This window comes from Rhamphochromis longiceps, linkage group LG3 (assembly GCF_057381845.1).
Source record: "Rhamphochromis longiceps isolate RC_006_pf linkage group LG3, R_longiceps_female_GT1.1, whole genome shotgun sequence".
Lineage (NCBI taxonomy): Eukaryota > Metazoa > Chordata > Actinopteri > Cichliformes > Cichlidae > Rhamphochromis > Rhamphochromis longiceps.
Genome location: NC_140559.1, coordinates 1,803,010 through 1,823,998, shown reverse-complemented (window position 1 = coordinate 1,823,998; position 20,989 = coordinate 1,803,010). Strand labels below are relative to the sequence as shown.

Sequence of the window (20,989 nt, the reverse complement as noted above, 5' to 3'; positions counted from 1 at the left end):
GTTTTCCTTCAGCTTTCCACCTCAAAATCCTCAGGTGTGCTTCAAATGTGTTTCTGTAACTCCTACAAATCAAATGGAAGTTATCAAGCCAAACACCAACAAACAAAATAAACTTTTGGTTGGACAAAGGTTCTGGGTTCATGTCCCCTTGTTGGCTGGGTTCTTTAGTTTTCTCCCTCCCATTGACATTTCTATTTGGTTAATGTATATCAGCATTTTTAGCCACCCAACAATTATCTGAACTGCATCAGTAAAAAGGCAGCCTGGATAACACAGCAGTCAGTAATGGGTTTTATCAAAGCTGATTCCAGCCGTGAGGCGTTCTCATAGTGACCAACATGGACCAGACAATCTCTGGGCTTGGCTAGGTGATTGATCAGCATCTGTTTAATGAGATCTGACACAAATGGATCCAAAAGGCGGAAGAACTCGTTTAGGAATCAACATCTATGAATCTACTTCCTGTCTGAGTGTTTTGGTTTTTTTTTTTGGTTTTTTTTTCCTCTGGTCTACGATCATTTTGACAATTTGAAGATGGGGCTATCATCCAACAAGGTCTTCAAAGACTACTTGGTGATGTCAAACTGACAAATGCTTTATAACTAGACAACTACAGTGGTTTAAAAATAAAACGAGTGTTATCAACATGAAGTACTTTATAAATAAAGTGTAATTTGACACCTCCTGCAAGCTCTGATCAACCCGAAAGGTTAAGTTGATAATGCTACAGAGTTTCTTCCTGACGACACGGGGACTGATGTAGGGCCATTCAAATATGTCACACATGAGCTGACCTCTTAGGTTTCATATCTACCTTTTGCGTTCAGCCTAAAACATGAGACTAAGCTTCCTGGTTAGAAATAGTGTAGTATATTATATCATGTCATTATCCGTGTCCAGTTATTTAGAAATAATATTCCTACATAATGTTTGTAATGAATTAAAGTTCTGTCTTGTTACACATGTGATTTTTATTGTGCTACAAACTAAAAGAGGATTTGAAAAGAAAACGTTTCTCGGTCTTATCTATAAGATTAAGACAAACATTTAAAACCCTTGTTTGTCAAAATAGTTAGCCATATAAGCATCAGTGAATATCTTAGCTTGCGTGATCTCTACAGATAAGCTTTGAGTGTTAGATAAGGGGCTGGTTTTCATGCCATTAGGCTGCACATTCAGTGTTGTTATACCATGAAAGTACATAAGGATTGAGCAATGCATCTAAAGGGGAAGTGGATGAGCTGCAGAGCTGCAGGTTCCCTCTCAGCTTCCTGCAGCAGTCAGAAAAGATGCAAATGAGACGTGTGCGACGAGTGTAACAGGAGGCACGACTGTTTTACTACATCAGATAAACTCCTACGCTTCACAATGAAGAATAACCAACTGATTCAAAGCAGTTTGTATATGCCAGTGTATGGATCCCTGTTTATTTATGAGCAGCTAAAGTGTGTTTTTCTTCCTAGTTGAACATTTAACATTAAAAATCTTTGAACTCTTTCAGTGCACTTGGCTCAGCTCTGCCCACAGCTACAAACAGCCTCTGCTTTGATCATGAAAGTTAAAAGGACATTATGCCAGTTCAGTGTCACTTATTCTCTAAGGGTAGTCTCCAGTGGTGGAAAGCAACTCGTTTCCTCCTTGAAATTTCTTTCTTTAAAGATGAGTTTTCTTTCCTGCAGCATTTGGTGCTTTCTAGGGTCTTCGGCCTTCATTAGAATACCTCTCTCCATCTGCATTTCCTTTTCCTCCCCTTCCAAGCATCATTGTAGGGCCTATTTTGGCCCACGATCAGGTCTCTTAGGTCTGCTGATAGCTTCCGGTTATTCTGGAAGGTTTTTAAATAGGTTTTAGCAATAAATATCTTTAATATGAAAATAAGCTTTAAATAAAATCCTGTGGTGAGAAAGAGGTGAAACATTTATGTGTTCAGTCTTGTGAACGAAGGGCAGATTTCTCACACTCAACTGGAGTCCACTATTCATGTCCACACACACACGCTGGTGTGACGTCAATGCTGATTGGTGGAGGAGTTTAGGCTGAAGGCAGCCTGTTGCCTGGATATGAGCAGCAGCCGTGCCGAAGTTCACTCTGAAAACGATCAAAACTCATTTAGAAATAATTACTTGTTACTTTACAATCGCTGTGTAAGAACAGCAAAACTGCAGCTGTGTGTGTTACAGTGCAGTGTTGCAGCCCTACAGCACTGGTCGGGCTGAAATGCACCGAAAGTGACACAAAGGTAAATATTGTGTTATTGTATTAAGAACAAGCTGCTCTCTGACCTGTGATTGGCCTTCTTTGGAAGTAAAGGCGCTGTTGTTTCCTGCTTGTCATGCTGACACACACACACACACATAATAACCCATCTTCCTCTCTAATGAGGTGATTGATGATCTGTTATTCCGCCCTTGTGTGCGTGTGTGTGTTATGCGTGGCTGATGACGTGTGAGGTTGAATGGGGGGCGGGATTTTGTCTGATGAGGACAAAGACAGCAGGGGGTCATTAAACACACACAGACACACACACCCATACATACACACCTATCCTTCGGAGCATGTGAACCTCTGTGGCCCCGCCCCGTTCCACAGGAAATAGTTGCAAACCACGACTCAGTCTCCACGGTGATGCTTTATGAGCTGACGGGACGACTGGGGTCAGGGGTCACAAGGAGACGGAGGGAAAGGCGAAGCTATCCTTTCTTTTGGGTGCGGTTATAATGGCGGCTCCCGAATATTCTAGGATTCAACTCAACATCTGGAACTTAATCTGGGACTCCAGGATTATCTTCATATTCCCCTGGAAGATTTTAAGTATCTCACTTAAAAGACCCAAGTCATTCCAGGAATCCCGGAAGCCCCTGAAAGACTGATTGAGTCATTCATTCTATCTGGAAGAATCCTGGAAGTGAAATCAAATTTTCCCTTAAGGACCCTGAGGACCGTGCAGGATCTATTTGATTCTCCCCATGCTCGATTCTCTATTTTCAACTGCTGGAGAATCTCGATGTACCTTAAAATGTTCCACAAGTTGCTGACTTGTGGAACATATTTTAGTCTGCATGAACATCTTTACTGACTTTTAGTTCTCAAGAAAGTCTAGAACTCCTTCTTTAAGGACAATCACATCCTTTGGCTTTCTCTCAAGAACATCTACAACACCTTCAGTAACTTACTAAACTTTTCCTGGAAACCTTGAACCAATAAACCATTTAACTCAATGAATTTTGTCAAGTATATGTGGAACTAGCCTACAAAGAATACCTAAACCTCCTGCAGGATCATTTCTCTTCTGAAAGCTCTTTAGAATCTCCTAGAAGTTCTTCAGAGTAAAGAAGGAAATTTCTCAGTACAACTCTTTGAGCTTAAATTGTTAGAAATAAATGTGTTTGGAAAAATAAAGTTCTGGTATGTCATTGTCCAGACTGACCTTTAATTATATAATTATAGTTATAAAAACTATTTGTTAATTCACAAAATAAATTATGTTTGACTCCCCTGAACTAGAAAGTTTTCTGTTTTGTTTTTTACCTTCAGAATCTTCAAGAGCCCTGAAACATTTCAAAGACTATACTTCTTTACTATACTTTTAGTACTTTAGTGACTAAATCAGATAAACTATTTCCAACTTACCCTACTGCAATCGCGTCTTTAACAACATCTGTTTCCAGAAACTCTGAAAGTGCTCCTGGAACTTCCTCAATGACAACAATAGACACTTGAAACTACAGTAGAAGGAGGCCCATTCTGTCTCCTGTCATGACTTTTACAACATGTTCAAATACCACTTGCACCTATTTGTGACTCCTGGAAACTTTTCAAGAACCCTGAACCATTTCCAGGACTGTATGAGCCTGTTCCTTTCCATTTATTGTGTTCTTAATTACTCATGGAAGATTTCGCCTTCTTCAAGAACATCTAGATGTTTGAGAGTAGTTTTGAGGGTTTGTCTCACCTGGAAAGTTTTCAAAGCCAAGACATTTTTAGCTCTATTACAGGTCACTAGATGACATCTGGAGGCCCACAACCCTTTCAGTCATTGAATGTTGTAAAGACACCTCAAACTGACCTAGGTAAGACCCTGGAGCTACAATGAGGACAATCTGAGACCCTCATGAAACTTGTGAACACTTCTATGGTCTTTGAAACACCACAAGGACTTCAAGATGCTTTTAAAACACCAAAGGAAACTATTTCAAACCAAAGAAGCCTCTTCAAGGATTCCTTGAACTTCCTCCAGAACTTCATGATTAAACTTTGTCGATTGAATATTTTTATCTATTTTGTTTTTTTGAGTGTTTTTTGTAACACATGCATCCATTGAGTCCACATTCATCTGTGTGTGCGTCGTTGTGAGTGTGTGAACCCGTTGTCTGGGGTGACAGCAGTAAGAATGTGTGACATCATAGCGCCGAGTCGTATAAAAGTGCCAGCCCGCCGCCGGCACACAGATACTGACTGGTCCTGAGATGAGACAGGACAGACACCAGTGATAGTTAAAAAAAGAAAAAAAAAAAGCTTATACGACTTGTTCTGAGACTGATAATCAATTACTGTGATTGGAGAAAAACAGTTGGATTGATCGGACGACCAGCAGAATCTTTTATTTGACTTTGATTTTTGTTGGAATATTTTTGAGAAACTGTTTGTCAGTAAGTTCTGCTTCTTTATTGTCCTAATCATCAAATTTACTAATACATAAACATCAGAAAATGACATTTAAACTTCAAAAATATTTCATCAAATTAAAGAAAATCTAAATTGAAATTTACTAAATAATCCAGTTTAATAACTCCCATAACCCAATGAAGATTTATTCATATCTAATAATAAAATAACAAAAATCAAAATTTATTTTAAGTCTAAATTTTCTAGCCTTCTTTTACTTAAAATGTTTTTTAACTCTATTGTATTGAATTGAATTCAATAATAAAAATCTAAACACCTTCAGTTTGGTAGACTCTAATCTACATCTGTAATCTGAGACTGTAATAATCAATTTAAAAAAACTATTCATGACCACATTGTAAAAAAACAGAATTGTACAAACGTGAATAAAGCTACAAATTTGTTAAGATGCACAAATAAATTCAAATTTATGTTAAAAATATATTTTTGTTTCTTTTTTAATACCACAACAAAATTTGACCCAATCAGTTTTTATCTCCTGATCAGGTTATTTCACCACAATATTCACTTTTATCAAGTCACAGCAATCCTCTGACCGATAGATGGCGCTGTAGGCTTTAATAACCTTCAGTCAGAGCTACACGTAACTCAGCTATTTCATGTTCTTCTTAAAGCTTATAGGTTAAAAACAGTCACGGTGGTGTGTTTTTTTAACTAAATGTTTTTTGTACAAACAAAGATGGCTGCTGCTTCATCTCCTTTCATTTCCCTCATCTTCCTCCTCTTCCTCGCTGTTGCTGCGGAGTTAAAACCGTCACCTCAACGAGACAACAAACAGGTCAGTGGAGAACTTCCTTTTCATCATTACCTTCATTCTCTTTTTACACCCTTTATTTTAATCATTATCTTTGTCCTCATTATCTTCATTCATCGTCTTCATCGATAGTTTCTGCTCTTTTTATTGATTATGTCAGCTTTAATAAAGAGATACAATGAAACAGATCTCATAGTCAGAGATGATCTTAGATTAACAGCATGGTGTCATCAGCATAAGTGAGTCTGTGCAAGATTTTTCAGTGCTCCACCGATCAGTGACACATAATAGGAAGATAAATGTGACACTTAAAAAATGTCATCTGTTTGATGTTTTAAAGACTTGTTTTAAAGACTCAAATATGGGGCAAAGGTTAATGGACCCATCGTTACAAGAGTACTAACAAATATATAATATGGCTTACTCTAAGTTCTGTTATGTGGGACCAGTGTGTAATCTGAGTAATCTGATTAGTTGACTACTCTGTGTACTTGAGGTACAGTTATCAACATTCACTAGAAAAGGCAGTGAATCACACAGATGATTACTGACTGTATTTCAGGTTTTACACTCTCTGTTTGGCTCTCGTCTTTCAACTCTCATCTTGGCCACTCCCACTTTTGATGACATCACAGAGGGATCAGCTGGACAGCTCACCTCCACAACTCCTTCTGCAGTACTGCCTGTGAGCCACACCCTTGCAAAGCAAGTGAACAGCAGAACTGAAGCAGTCCCTCAGTTCTTTCTCAACTTCCTGCGGCAACAGACCAAGATGAGGAGGTGGAGCCGCAAGTCGATGATGGGAGGGAGAGGATGCTTTGGGATGAAGATGGACCGTATTGGGTCCATGAGTGGTCTGGGCTGTTAGACATATGTGTCACCATGGTAACTACACTACGACCTAAGCTCCGCCTGACGTTGCATGACCTCTGACCTCCAGAAGGATGAATTTTTCCACTGGGCAAAGACTTCATGTTGGATCTTTACTAATAAAGGACTAAAGGAAACGTACTAATGACCCTTGACGCCTGGCTCCAGTGCAGCCAGCAGGACTCTGTGTGTGTGAAAGACGAACATGTTTTAAACATGTAGATATATTTGTGTGTGTAAGAACATTAGGCATTTAGCTCACAGCAGGAAATGATCCACTTCACACGCCTTTTCATTACAGGAAGTACTCTGTGTTGCTCCAGTGAGGGGCGGAGTCTGGATAATGTGTGCAGGACATGGCAGGTTAAAGACAGATGAATGTCCAATCTGATAGTGTTGCACATTTTTGCGCTTTTACATGTGTCTCTGTCGGGTGATGTACTGGAAAGCTGATCACAGTGGGGCATGTGTGAAAGCAGCTTAATAGACGACCATGTGTTAAACATGCAGGTATGTGTGTGTTTGTGTGGACGGACTGCAGGCAACAATAAACTACAGAGAAAACCTCACTGGGCTTATGTTGCTTTGATTCAACAGGTAAATAACATCACACAGATATTTATTACAACATTAATATTAATGAAAGTTTCAGTTTTTACTGTGTGAACTTCCTGTTTATGGTGACACTGAACGGACATTATGGTGCTTCCAACAAGGAAGAAGAATCCTAAATAGGAATGCATATTATGGCTCTGTAACAGCAGGAATGTATTTATCTGTTGTTTAACCAGGAAAACATTTTGAGGTTAAAGACTTGAGAAATACCAAGGGCTCAGGGAAGAGCTTGAGAAGAACAACATCGGAGATCTCTGTCCAGAAGAGCGCGGTCCTAGGAACAGCTAAGATACTGCGCAGGACCGCTCTACCTTTCTGAGAACCAAAAGAAAACCTACTTTTTAAGAACTCGCTAACTCAAGAGTGACATCGCTCCCAAGTTTTGACATATGAGTTTCAAAATATCTCTTCAAGCATGTTATGAAGATGCATTAATGTTATGAGATGACCAAAATAATAGTCAATGCTAGGTTTTTAAAATAAAAGCCTAATTTCAACTGTTTTCACCTTACTGTAATTACTTACTCCACTGAGATGATGTCAGGCTGTTATGAAGTAAACAGTAATGTGTAAGGTGACTGTTTAGCAAGTCTGAAGCCTGAGCTTTTGGCTCACTGGGATCATTTTTACAGGTTTATCCCATTGTATGAAATTTAGCAAAGTGAGTTATTTATAGATGCAGTTTAACAGAAAAGACAGAATCACAGCAAATGAGCAAGAAAACGGGAGAGACTTTTATTAGCCTTGCCACAAGGGTTACTTCTTATTGCCTGTGATCTGGTTTTGAAAACTTATAGCAGACTATAAGATGCTCTGTGATGTTTAAGGTAATGAAAGTTATTCTTTTACCCTGTGTTCATTTCATCTGTTTCTTTAGGAAATGGTTTATTACCTTGTCTCCACGTGAGACTCCTTTAGTTTGTGTTATTAGTGCGCCCTCATGTGGCAGATGCCAGTGAGTGCAGTTACCTAAGTTTGCGCACAGCATGCTTCACTAAAACCAAGCTAGAACAAGGAAGAAGTGTTTTTAAAAACACGTGTCTGAGTATTCGTCAAATTAATTTATCATAAACATGTTTGTGATAAATAAACAGGTCAGCTGTTTGTTTTACTGACCTTCTCATAAATATTACTCTTTAGGGTTACAAATTATTTCTATATAAAAAAAAATCATATTATTTAAATGATTTGACCGTAATGTTTTTTAATACATAATATAGTCAGTCCTCGTCAACACAGTCAAATGTAGCAGGTTGGTGCTGCACTTTCACATCGGAAACATTTTGTTTGTTTGTCTGTTTGTTTGGTTTTTTACATATGACTATCAAATATACGATAAACCTGATAACTATTAAACTAAAGATTATGAAACATATAATGAAAGCAACAGTTCACTGGAGTTGTGTCACTGTTGTTGGAGTGTTATTTTGAAACAGACAGTGAAGACATCACTTGACTTCCTTTTACATATTTCCTAAAGCTTTCTTATGATAAGTCCACTGCCACTTTTCATTTATCAGTTTTTCTCTTTTATCTCATAATTTGAAGCTTCTAGTTGAAGTCAGTGATATGACCAGCTCTATTAAAAGTTGATCATGAAGTTCTTTTGGATAGATATTAATATCTTGTGCAAATACCAAGTTTTCTTAATTATAATTCTTCTTTGGTCAGGATTTTCTGAACAGAGTGCCATTTACATCAGTGGATGGTTCATGGTGTTGGTGGTGTATGGAACACATCATAAAATGTGTGACGCGTTAATAATTTTACCGGTTAAAGGTTAAAATACAAAAATGATCATATCATTACATTGTTAGAGAAAATGTCATTCATTCACACTGAAAAAGACTGGAAATAATAAAAGATAATCTTCTTCTTCTTCTTATTATTATTATTAAGGTGGTCTAAGTTGAAACTTGAGAAGAAGAAATACATTTTTAGACAGGTTACCTAAAACTTGAATTTAATCACCACTCATTTCAAAGTGATTTCCTTCTTCTTCTTCTTCTTTTGGATCCTCCTTTTAGGAGTTGCCACAGTGCATCTTATCTGCTCGGCAGTTCCATTTTTAACATCCTATGCACATGTCCACACCATCTCGGCCTTGCTTCTATAACTTTGTCTCCAAACTGCTCTTCCTAATTTCTTATCCTCTCCATCCCGATCACTCCCAATGACGTTCTTAACACATTCAGCTCGGCCTTCTGTCTGTTCATCAGTGCCACCGTCTTCAAACCAAACATCACAGCACGTCTCACTAACATCTTATAAACCTTCTGTTTCACTCTTGCTGCTTCTGTAACAAATCACCCTTGACACTCGTTTCCATCCTCCCCAGCCTGCCTGCACTTTCTTCTTCACCTCTCTTGTACACTGTCAGTTGGATGGTTGACCCCAGGAACCTCATCTACGTCACTCCTTTTACTCCTCGCACGTTCATTTTATCCACTTGCCTCATCCTCACACATGTTATCTGTCTTATTTCCTCTTCTCTCTCCTCCTCCTGCTCCCTTCTCTCCCAACAGATCAAAACATCATCTGCAAACATTCATAAGACTTCCTCATGTTGAACCAGTTTCAGTAATTGTTTAATAATATTACATTTATTTTGAATATTTCTACGTTTTTTAAGAATATATAATTATTTTTGTATTTCTGGTGAAATTTCTGACATGCACAGGTTGTTCCCGCCTCTCGGGGGCAGCATGCAGACATTTGGCTGTTCCCTGTCACGTGACGAGGTCAGTAGTTCCGGGGTCAGGGCTCGCTCAGCTAACATCAACCAAACCGTTGACGGTAACACGGAAACAGAACGAGCTGACTGTCCTCTCCTCCCGGACGTTCTCCTCCGCTACCAGCGAGCCTCCTGCCTCTGGATCCCGGCTGTTCCCGCCTCTTCCTCCGTCCTCCTGGTCCGCACCGGTCAATAAGCCTGAAGCATGTCGGCAGTGCAGCGGATGAAAGTGGCAAACGAGCGACACAGCAAGACGATCACACAGCGGGGACACGTCCAGAAAACGTCGGTAGGGAAACCAGGGCTAACGGCTGACCCGTTAACTTAGAGCCCGTGGGCTGTGGCCGGCGTGTGGTCTGTAGATGTGATGTTCGTGTAGAAGTGAGCATTTAAATACGTTTATTTGATTTATTTAGAGTCGAATCCAGGAAACAGCTAGCTCGCTAAGTTAGCCACGGAGCTCTGTTACCATCACAGTCGCCATCATGCTGCATGTAATTGTTGTTAAAAACCAGTGAAATGGTGGGATAGTAACAGAGGTCCCGCTGCTGGCGCACTGTGAGTGGCTGTTTAGTGTGTCATCTTAAAGAGAGCCAGAGTCCTTCAGGAAAGCTGGAGTTTTAGCGCGCCGCTCGATTGTAATTTATAGAAATACGATTTTATTCTAATATATTAAAGTTTTATTTTGTGGTGTTCAATCGGCACAAACATATAAAGCTGTCGGCTGTTTGTGAGCTTTTGGGGGGCTTTAATCGTCCATCCCCTCTGTGTGATGAGGTGTAAACAGATGGAGTGGGCGGAGGCGTGCAGCTCAGTGCGCACATTTAAAACAGAATTTGTGTCAAAGAAGGTGATGTTAGGGAATCACACGCAGGCCGAATTTAACAAAGGGCTTCGGACCGTTTAAATGAAGATCAGATGCTCGATTCTGTCCGTGCAGACAGAGAGCAGCGTTAAATGAGCTGTTTTCTAAATGGAGTCTGGTGCAGAGTGGCTGGTTTGGCAGGTGTAACAACATTGAGCGCACACAAAGCTGTGTGTGTGTGAGCAGTTATGAGTGTGACACACACAGAGTCAGCCTAACATTTTTTACTGTGAGGCGATTCTCAAGGAACTCGAAGCCACAGATGTGATTTAGTAAACATCTGTAAACACCCAGTTTTGTACTTTTGAAGCTTAAATTCAGAGACATTTAGCTAGCGTGCCATCAGCAGGCACGCTAGCTCAGGATATTTACAGTGTGTGGTGGGCGACTGTGACAAAACCACAGTTTGCCTTGATTCAGTTGGTGGTGTCACACCGTACAACAGAACTACTTGTGTTTTCTGTTTGATGAACAAAGAAGTATTTGATGTTTGAATACCTGTAAAACCCCTCATAAAATATGGTTTAAATATACATTTATTACAGTTCTAGTGATATTTGCACTGCTTTGGCACAACGACTATTTCATTGAAGCAGCACCACGTGAATCAACCAATGCTGAGGCTATACTGGCATCTTTACATGGTCCCTGCTGCTCAGTCACATCGAGCTAACTTTAGCTTATGTTACAGCAGCCAAAATGTATGTAAACAGTGTGCGTTACTAGGCAACTACGTGTGCCATTAATGTCCAGCGCTGCGTTCATTATTATATTAACGTGACGTCTTCAGCGGTTTGAGGTATAAGTGGCCTTCCCGTTGTACCACATATTGCAAATGGTAACATGACGGGTTTTATTTTAACAGGGTTACATAATTTAAACATTTTTAAAGTTCTAGTGTTTAAAATAAATCAAAGGTCAGAGCTTGGAGCTCTGAGGCATGAATGGATCTCAAGACGTTAAGGTGAACACAGTAAACACTGACTGTCCACGGAAATCTTTTCATTTGCTAGCAGAAGTCTTTGAAACGGGACGATTACAGCAGGGATGTTAGCTGAAATATTCAGCGGCTGTCGCACGTTCTGTTTGCCCGTCCTGTCTACAGTTCGGTTTCTCAGGTTGTCTTTGGTTTGTTGGAGACTTTCGGTTTTCTCTTAGCGTTGACCTGCCAACACTCCCATCTCACCTGTCACAAAATGTCATTTTTTTCAGCTCGTCTGTCCTTGCAGTAGACAAACCAGTTAGAACTGTCTCACCTCGTGTTTCTCTACTTTACTCACCCTGCTGCATAAACGAGGCTTCATGAAGCACAAGCTTAAATCTCAGGATTAAGCAAGTGAAATGTGTGAAACAAAGTCGCATATAATGTAAACAGTGTAAAGGTATCATAAGAGAAGTGTTGTGAAAACACCAAAGACGCCTGTTTTCACCACGAGGTGTTATCATTACCATCAGAATAAAAAGAACCAAGTTCTATGTAGAAGTAAAACTCAAAAGGCTTCCACGGGACGCTTTTGACGGTGCGTGGTTTCTCTGTGTTTTCCAGCGGCCAGTAAACGATGAGAAGTCTCCGGTGGGCCCGTGGCTGCTCGCTCTGTTCGTCTTTGTGGTTTGTGGATCAGGTGAGTTTCTCCCCTGCAGGTGATACAGATGTTGATACAGCTGCTGATGCAGACGGGCTCTGCTTCCCGCTCAGCTGATCCTATCTCTGTGGCGTTTCTGCAGAACTCTATCAGCTCTCGAAACTCTGAGTCACATTTTTCCCCAGAAGTTTTGTCTTCAGCCTGCAGGATACGGAGTCAGAAGGTCTTCCTGTGACAGATTGCACTTTTATCGCTGCCAGTCAGGACTTGCCATCTCTAATTAGCGTTTGGTAACACATGTCAAAAAACAGTCGCTTTAAATAGATGGGAGTTGGCTCTCCTGCTTTTCTCAGCCTGTTTTTTAATTGTAGGTCACAATAGAATCTCTGTTTGTGCCGTGGCTTTGAGGCATAGAGCCGGTTTGGGTTTCCCGTGATGTTCCTGCTCATTAAGCAGATTAATGTTGCTTCTGCCAGCAGCAGAAGACTTGACTGTTTCATACTAAAAGAAGTATTAGAGTTACTGGAATAAGGACAGGAAGTTGATGCTGGCGGTGCTGGACATTGTGAAAGTTTCACATTTGCGACTAAAAATACATGTGCAGATTGCTACATTTATTTAGGAGCATGTGTGTGAATAAAAAGTATTACAAGGCTCAACACTCTTCGTTAACATGACAATAAACCTGGAGAGAGAGAAACATGTTTGCTTTACTTTTTGGATTAACTGCGATCGTTACTATTACTGCAATCACAATCAAAGCCTCTGAAGATAAAAAGCTATTAAGAGTCCTCTATTAAAGCACTGATCATCAAATTCAATGGGGTGTCTCTAGTTGTAATACCTCAGTAGATAGGCAGGCACATCCATCCTTATCCATAGGTAAGTATATGAATACATGCCTATGGATAAGATAAACAGGACAGTTGGTAAAGTAGATTAAGTCATATATCAGTAGGTAGGTATATGGATCATTACACAGGTAGTTAAGTAGGTAGGTAAATGGGTGGGTGGGTATAATGAGATGAGAGAGATGATGAGATAGCCTTTATTTGTCAGTTGCAGGTCTTTTGCCCACAACCGAGATGACAGACCTTGCCGGCCGTACATACAATACAAACATCACATTGGGGAGACAGGTCAGGCCAGGTAGCGAGGAAAAAAAACATTGAAATGTGCAACACAAAAGGATAATACAGGAATGCACAGGTATCAACACACCATAACACAATAAACACAGACAGCAACATGGGAAAGAGTCCCAGTGTGTACATCTGATCTGGGACCGCTGAAATCTTTCGACTGCGCCTCCAGCTGACCCGATGTCCACATCAGAGGGGAGGTAAGCGTTGGAGGTGGCGTTGGATCCGGGGTAGGGAGGGCGATGCGTCAGTGAGTGCTTATCAGTATCAGTATATGTATGTGTGTGCGTGTCCATAGTTCAGCTGAGACAGTGTCCTTCACCCTATCAGGCTAAGTAAACAGTCTACCAGCCAACCCAGGTGACCTTGTAGGGAATGGGAAGGAACAGACTCAACACAGTCGTTATCAGGGAGTTGTTGTTCGGCTCCAGCCTTGAGCTGGCGCCGAAGGGGTAGCCGGGTTATGATGGTAATTGAGAATTTCAAGCTGTTTTTTAACACTCCGACACTGGTCTCTCAGTCCCCCGTTAATAGCTGCGAGCTTCTCCGTGATGTTATTAGCCGTCGATTCTGTGGTCTTGTCACTCTTTTTGCTCACATAGCAGATTCTGAGACCTCACGATCGCAGCCAACTGATCCGAGGTGTAATCCAGCTCCGCCCAGAGATGTTGTTCTGAGTTGATTCTTTCCTGATGTAATCCAACATACATGCGCTCAGAGGTGTTATTCTGAGCAATCACTGCAGTCGTAAGCGCCTCCAAGCTCTTAACCATGCTGCCTTCAGTGAGCCCTTTCTGAGAAGTCGCGCCTGTCGTTCCAATCCCAGCGGGCAGCCTTGTGGGGGTTTGAACAGCCGGTTCTGCTCTCTTAATTCTCCGATAAGCCAGGGCCAAGCCAGCTCCGATCAGCAAGAACCCTGTTATCATGGTTCCGAATAGGTAGATATCTTCAGCGTCCTCGATCGACAGTCCCGCCAGGCACACGATCCTCTGCCACCCGTCCATCGTGTATCCGGCAGGGAAAGTCCCTCCAGGGCACTCGGGCTCTCCCGAGCCCAGACTTCTCGTTAAAGGGTGTCAATAGCATTCAGAGACCAGTTGATCAAATCCATAATTCTCTTTTAGGTTTTAGACACAGACTGTGAGAGAGTGTTCCAGGGAAAGTAATACAAAAAAGACACGAGACTAGACAAGGACATAAGAACTAGCAGGGAAGATAAGGGAGAGGAGAAAAGTGCGTCCGCCTCCTCCGAGAGCCAAAGTAGAAGTGGCAGGTAGGTGCATAGATAGAGAGGCTTTAGGTACAGAGACACCTATGTAGGTAGATTTTAGGCAGGTAGAGGGTATGATGGTAGTTAGATATGGGTTGGTATATAGGTAGATAAGTAGGTGGGAACATAGTTTGGTAGATGGATGCAGCAGGTTTGTCAGTAGGTGGATCTGCACATATCTTGGAAGGTAACCGTGTAGGTAGATGGAGACATAGAGGAGCATGTTTCCCACTGAGCTGTGGCCGTTGTTCTTCTAACGTAACTCTTTACGTGTTCATAATCTTAGGTTGTAAGCTTGTGGTTTGAAACCATAATGTTTCATTTTTTCACTTTATCTAGGATTCAAGCAGCTCTTTGCTCACATGTTGGGTTTTATAAAGTTCAGTGGGTGACCGTTCAAGTCTACATGCTGGTCAGTAGCAGCTGGGCTCTTTTACAACAATGTGCTTTGGCATCGTGTTGCTGAAAAAAGCTGAATCTTTGGTGGCTGCGTTAGTTGAACAGTAACAACTTTCTTACAGATGTTTGTGGATTCCATCATATGTGGTTCATAACGTCATTGAGATTTCATGACTTGATGGATTTGGCTGCACAGTGTGAATGTTGGTGTCAGCGCTGCATTAGAAACCGACCTGATCCTGCGTGTGCTCAGGAACATCCACACCTGAAGAAACACTGACGGTGAAATAAGCACAGGTTTCCACCTTAAATGAGCCCGGGCTCATTTAAGGTGGAAACCTGTGCTTATTTCACTGACAGGTTTCTAAACCACACTGTGTCCCTGGGTCTTTGCTTCATAGTTAGTCCTCACAGACTCGAGGAGCTTATGAAACACAAACTGTGCTTTTATTTACATTTACAGAAACGTTGCTATAAACACGTCCGTCATGACTGCGTGCGCTCGGAGTCTTTGGACGGTTAGTGTTCTTGTTTAAGACTCCACTGCGAGCTGGTGAGGAGGCTCGCTGTTGAGGAACACGTGTGAAACCACACGAGCAGCTGCAGAGTGATAACGCAGAGACTTCTGCATTTGCAGCCAACAACAGAGCACATCACCTCGCCATCATTTCAAGCGCGTTCACACGTCACATGATTCATGCGATCTTATCTCCGCTGCACACGGTTGTTTGGTACCTCCGTTTCATAACATTTATCTTCTTTAAAATACAGTAGCTAGTGTTACGTGACAAACACAGGCGGCTGGCAGGCCTCCAGCCCTCGGAGTAAAACTCAGGAAGCGATCGTGGCTCGTTGCTTTGCGTCGTTTGTGGTTGTTTTTTGAACGTTTGTGCCACAATTTCCAGGTTTGATTCACTGAGCAATAATACAGTTTAAGAGTGTTTAAGAAAACAGGTGTCAGCGTCTCTCTGTGTCTACGGATGAGCTAGTTTTGTGTCATGTGACCTGCTGCTAATGCCTCCTTTGTGTTTGTTGCAGCCATCTTCCAGATCATCCAGAGCATCAGGCAGGGCATGTGATGATCTTTGACCCCAGAGATGCTGAGCCCGATGGAGGGAGGGAGGGGCACATCGCCTTCAAAACACACCCCCAACACACTCTCTCACACACACACTTGTACCTGTGGAGTCTGGACTCTTCCCTCTCTCTCTGCAGCACATCGCCTGTTTGTTTACTCCCGTCTCTGTCGATGAAGCTGATCCATCACATATTGATAATTGGTTCCTGTCAGATGAAGTCTTAAATCCTCTTCCTGTCGGTCGTCCAGCTGCTGTCTCTCGTCTCTGCTGCTTTTCTCAGTCCCCGGTTTAAAGGGACAAAGCGCTGTTCTTCCTGCTGTCGGCTCATTAATCATAAATCCTGCGAACGCGCCTCCTTTCTCAGACCGTCGCTCAGTCTTTAGGACCCTCGTGAGTCTGAGCTCATTTACTCAGAAAGACTCAGCCATCATACTGTGAATCATTGTAATAACAGGACAAAGTTAAGGTTCAGACAGATGTTTACATGCAGCACGCCTCAGATTTTAAACTTTTGTACATTGAAGCCTGAGAAGAGCAGCCCAGCCTGGAAGACTTTTAATGTGAAAAAAAAGAATGTCTTCCAAATTAAAAGTCTAACACACCTGTTCTAGTTTCAGTTCATATTGAGTGTATTTGTTGTGAATTTTGTATTTTTGTCAATAATAGTTCAGTGATTTATGTGATTTCGAGTGCTGTTGCTAACCGCTGTTTAATGACTGCTTATTACTTAGTGTTTCAAATGTGAAACAAACAAAAAGAACAAATCTATTTATTTCTGAGGAGCCGTTTAATTCATTCCGCTGATTATTCAGTCACATATCATAAGTGTTAATATTAGAAATGGTTTAAAGACAAACGTTTACTTTAAAGAAGCAATTTTAGCTTTTCTGCTGGAGCTCTTTAGTTTCAACCACAGCTGTTACTCTAATCTCTCCTCTGGTAACTGTCACTTACATTTAGTGCGTCTTCTTCACAATAAACCCTGCTTGAGCTGTGATTGGTTATATTTGTGATGAATTAATGAAATAGTTAAGTTACAGATAAAATGTTTATTTTGAACTCAGGGTTGAAATCTGCAGATTGCGTCTATCAGCAGCACGTCTCTCATCCAAAACACTTTTTTGTGAGTGTGTGTGAAACAGGAAATATATGAATCACATGAAGAAGAAGTCAGAGCTTCATCTTCTGTGAGCGCTAGTTACAAATGTCTCACGGGGCCTCGTAAATTCTTCTTTTAGCTCTCAGATTTTCAGAGGTCCAAAGTCATTTAAAGTAAATGAATCTGGGCTTTAATGACGTGCAGATGAAGCGACGAACAGACTGTCAGCGGGGTGAAAAGACGTTGAATTAAAGCACACAGGAAGTGATTGTGAATGCAGGTTCATGCTGGATCATCGTGTGAAGTTTACAGGATTCAGACTGGAAATGTGATTTCTCTTTAAGGCTCTAAAAACAGCGCTTTGCTCCTTTAAATCCCTTCCCCTCCACACACTTTCAGTTCTTCTGCTGTAAATGAAGTAAAACAAGCTGATGAAACGAGCTCCGTCATTACAAACGTCCTGCTGACGTTTCCATGTGAAGCAGTCGGAGACGTTCCTCCGGCTGGACGACACGCTCCGCTTTGATACTAAATAAAGCTCCAATATTTTTCTCTACACGCCTCCCGGCTCCTCTTTGTCTTTGCTTTCTCTGTAAGAAAAAGAACCTCATAATGCCATGTTTACGACCAACAAGGCAGTGCAGGCATGAATTCATCTCTGAAAGTGAAGACTGTCTCTGATGACACCTGAGAGTTGAATTGTTCTTTCCGATAAAGGATCTCAGACCAGCTGCTGCCATCTTGTGGCTGAAGTTAATCATCATTGTAAACTTGCTTTACTAACAGCTGTTCTGAAGAAGAAGGGTTAGCACTATTGAATTTGTACTGTTATCCACGGTTTTATTAATTATATGAAAAACAAATCAACCTGTCCTGCTAAAGATTAAGTTGGGAAACAAGGGGACAGATGGAGGATGCAGAACAGTATGGAGCCCCTCAGTGATCGCACTCAATTGTCCATAACTCCACTACCAAACCGGGTGCTAACATGAAGCCTGTTACCCTGACTCTGCACACTGACTGCCACCAGTGAGCCCAGAAGAAAACAGAGTTACCATCATTAACATCACTAGCACAATAACGTAAAACATAAAGAGGAAAAACTGCAATTGTAGTATTCAAAATACAAAATAATTAGAAGCAATAGTCAATAAAAATAAATGACACAACTCCAATGTCAAAGTACATGTATATGTATATATATACACAAACATCCCGTAAATAAACACTAGCCTTAACAAATAGATCAGCTGGTACTTCATTAAGGGGGGGTTCAAAACTCAGTTTTATAACACACCTCTGGGCAAGACATCTGTTTATCAGTTGTATTACCAAAGTGACTCATCCAGCCTCCAACAGATCAATTTGTTCAAGTAAGAAAGGATAAATGTCTATGAAGCCAGTGTTGTGCTACGGTAGGTGTATTATGGGAGGGGATTATTTCATCAAACTGAGGACATTTTGCCTGACAATTATCTGTATCCTCCTAATACACCTTGTTGCTAGGTGTATTCCCGTGACAGTGTGAGCAGTTGTTAAAAACTATCCTGAACATCCACTGACCTGTATATTGCACTCTATGTAGTGTTTTGTACAGTATTGGTTGTAGACTGGGATTTCTAATCAATTTAAAGCTTTTTACGCATATCTGAGACCAGAACTTTTGGCCTAAACTGACTGATAAATCTGCTTCCCATTTTGCAATAGGAAGATTCATCTATTATGGAGACTGTCCTGTATATTTTAGACAGTACTTTGGGGGTTTTAAGATTAAGGAATTGTGATGGTGTTTGTTATTTAACTTCATTAGCCTTAAATTCCTTTTTGTTTTTGTTTTTTTTACTATAGATTTAATTTGTTGATATTCTAAAAATCTATTCTTGTTAATCCCACACTGTATAGCTAGTCTGTCAGATGGAATAAAGTCTGTTCCTTAGAATATATGTTCCAAGTATTTAATTCTTTTACAACTGCAATCTGGGAAGTTAATCATATTATTGTTTTGTAATATGTCAGGTTTGTTCCAGATAGGTGAATGTTTGCAGGGGATTAATGAAGACTCATCATTTTTAGAAACTCCCACCATGCTATCAGGAAGAAGCTGATATTGATGCCATTTGATGTTTGAGCTGATAAATGGTAGTTCCAAAATCTCTCTGTTATTGTTAGAGCCTGTTCTACGTCTAGCCAGGGCCCATCTGAAAGGGTATGTTTTAACCATCCTAAGCCTGTTGGCTAAGAAGTTAGGCAGATCTAGTCCTTCTTTGTCCTCGGTCCTTTGTAGCTTTTTAAGATAACACGCGGGGGTTTACATTTTCAGACTGCAGTGGTGTAGAAGAAGAATTATGAAACGAGCAATTAATCAGAAGAAGTATAGATACTGAATAATCTGAAAATCTTGAAAAAAAGTTTATTAATATAATTACCTCAGAGAGAGTGGTTTGTGAGTTTTGGAGAAAAAGTAAACATCATAAAGAGTGTTTTTATGTTCCACATTCTTGCATCTTAAGCCCTCAATCACTATAGCCTGTCTAATTCCTGCTGGAGTTCACCAGTTGTCAGCGGTCAATCCAGCGTTATTGCTTGACTGTCTTATTAATAACTTCATTTAATTCGAGTTTTACATAGTTTGTTCAGTATTTCCTGTTCCTGTTGGGACACGAAGGCTTCTTCGAAGGATTTCATGTTTTTTTTCTAATCCCTGAATATTTTGTTTTGTTTTTTCTTTTTAAAATGAAATGAAATTATTTTACCTCATCACAGCTTTCCCTGCTTCCCAGAGAACAGATGTTGATGTTCCAGGCAGATTTTTATAGTGTAGATCAGGGGTGTCAAACTCATTTTGGTTCATGGGGCCACATACAGCCTTATTAGATGTCAAGTGGGCCAAAGCAGTACAATCATAACATAATTACCTATTAATATTAATAATTATAATAAGTCCATGTTTTTTTCACTTGTTTCATGCAAAGAAGTACAATTCCATTAGAAAATCTTCATATTTAATCAGATATCCCTTTTCAAAACATATAACAACTTTTGCTTTCTTAATTCAAGTGTTGCACAAATACAAACAACTGACAACATAGTATTGCACTTTAACATTTATGGCATTGCACGAACAATAGGATGCCACCAAACCAAACTAATTTGTAGTAAAGCTGTTGACTTACATTAAATTTTATATTTTTGAACTTTTTCTACAGCAAGAATTCATTTTCACAGAACTGTTTACTTTAGTTGGCGTCTGAAGCAACATCTCAGATTCTAATCTGCAGTGATGTTAATATAACCAGGGAGTGATGCAGGGTCACGATAGAGCTGTCCGTCCACGTAGAGCCCTTATTAATGAAGACTTAGGAACAGGACATTGCGTTGCTCCAGGATCTCTTTAGGGAAATGGTGGTTTATGCTGAAGTCCAAGTTGACGCAACTCTTCGCTGGTCTTTCTATTTGAAATGTCCGAATTTGGCCACAACAGGATGCTGTCTCCCGGCACCCTCTTAGGTCTGAGACGATGGACTCGATCGCAGCTTTTAATTAGTTGCTTCTGCATCCTCTTCAGCAGAACCCGAGATACCAGAAAACACATAGTTTTCTCTCATACTACAGGCCTGCATTTATTTTCTGTATTATGATGGGTCACATTCTCATTTACAGACTTAACTCAGTCCCGTAGCGAGGACTTTTTAGCAGCGACCGTTTCCACCTTATTCTGGCTGAAATCCAGAGATTTTTGCAGGGATTTAAATTGCTGGTGTAAAATCTTCAGCAGGGACAACATCGCATCCAAGCTGGACCATCGCCTATCAACTGACTCCAGGAGTTCGATAAAGTCGTTGTATTCTTGGAGAGCGTCTAATTTCTCCTCCCTGTGCTCCAGGCTGTTGGAG

General features: G+C 40.7%; 2 protein-coding genes across 2 annotated transcripts; both read left to right on the top strand.

Moving 5' to 3' along the window:
• Positions 1-4,466: 4,466 nt before the first annotated feature.
• LOC146672485 (C-type natriuretic peptide 2-like) lies at positions 4,467-6,879 on the top strand. Its single transcript, XM_085387070.1, has 3 exons — positions 4,467-4,649; positions 5,366-5,464; positions 6,003-6,879. The coding sequence occupies exons 2-3, from the start codon at positions 5,366-5,368 to the stop codon at positions 6,306-6,308; spliced, it is 405 nt and encodes a 134-aa protein (XP_085243196.1). The 5' UTR covers positions 4,467-4,649; the 3' UTR covers positions 6,309-6,879.
• A 2,808-nt stretch (positions 6,880-9,687) lies between these two features.
• Positions 9,688-17,657, top strand: LOC146672484 (stress-associated endoplasmic reticulum protein 1). The gene is made up of 3 exons (XM_085387143.1): positions 9,688-9,948; positions 12,071-12,146; positions 15,957-17,657. Exons 1-3 carry the CDS (start codon positions 9,865-9,867, stop codon positions 15,995-15,997), a joined length of 201 nt encoding a protein of 66 aa, XP_085243269.1. The 5' UTR covers positions 9,688-9,864; the 3' UTR covers positions 15,998-17,657.
• Positions 17,658-20,989: the final 3,332 nt, after the last annotated feature.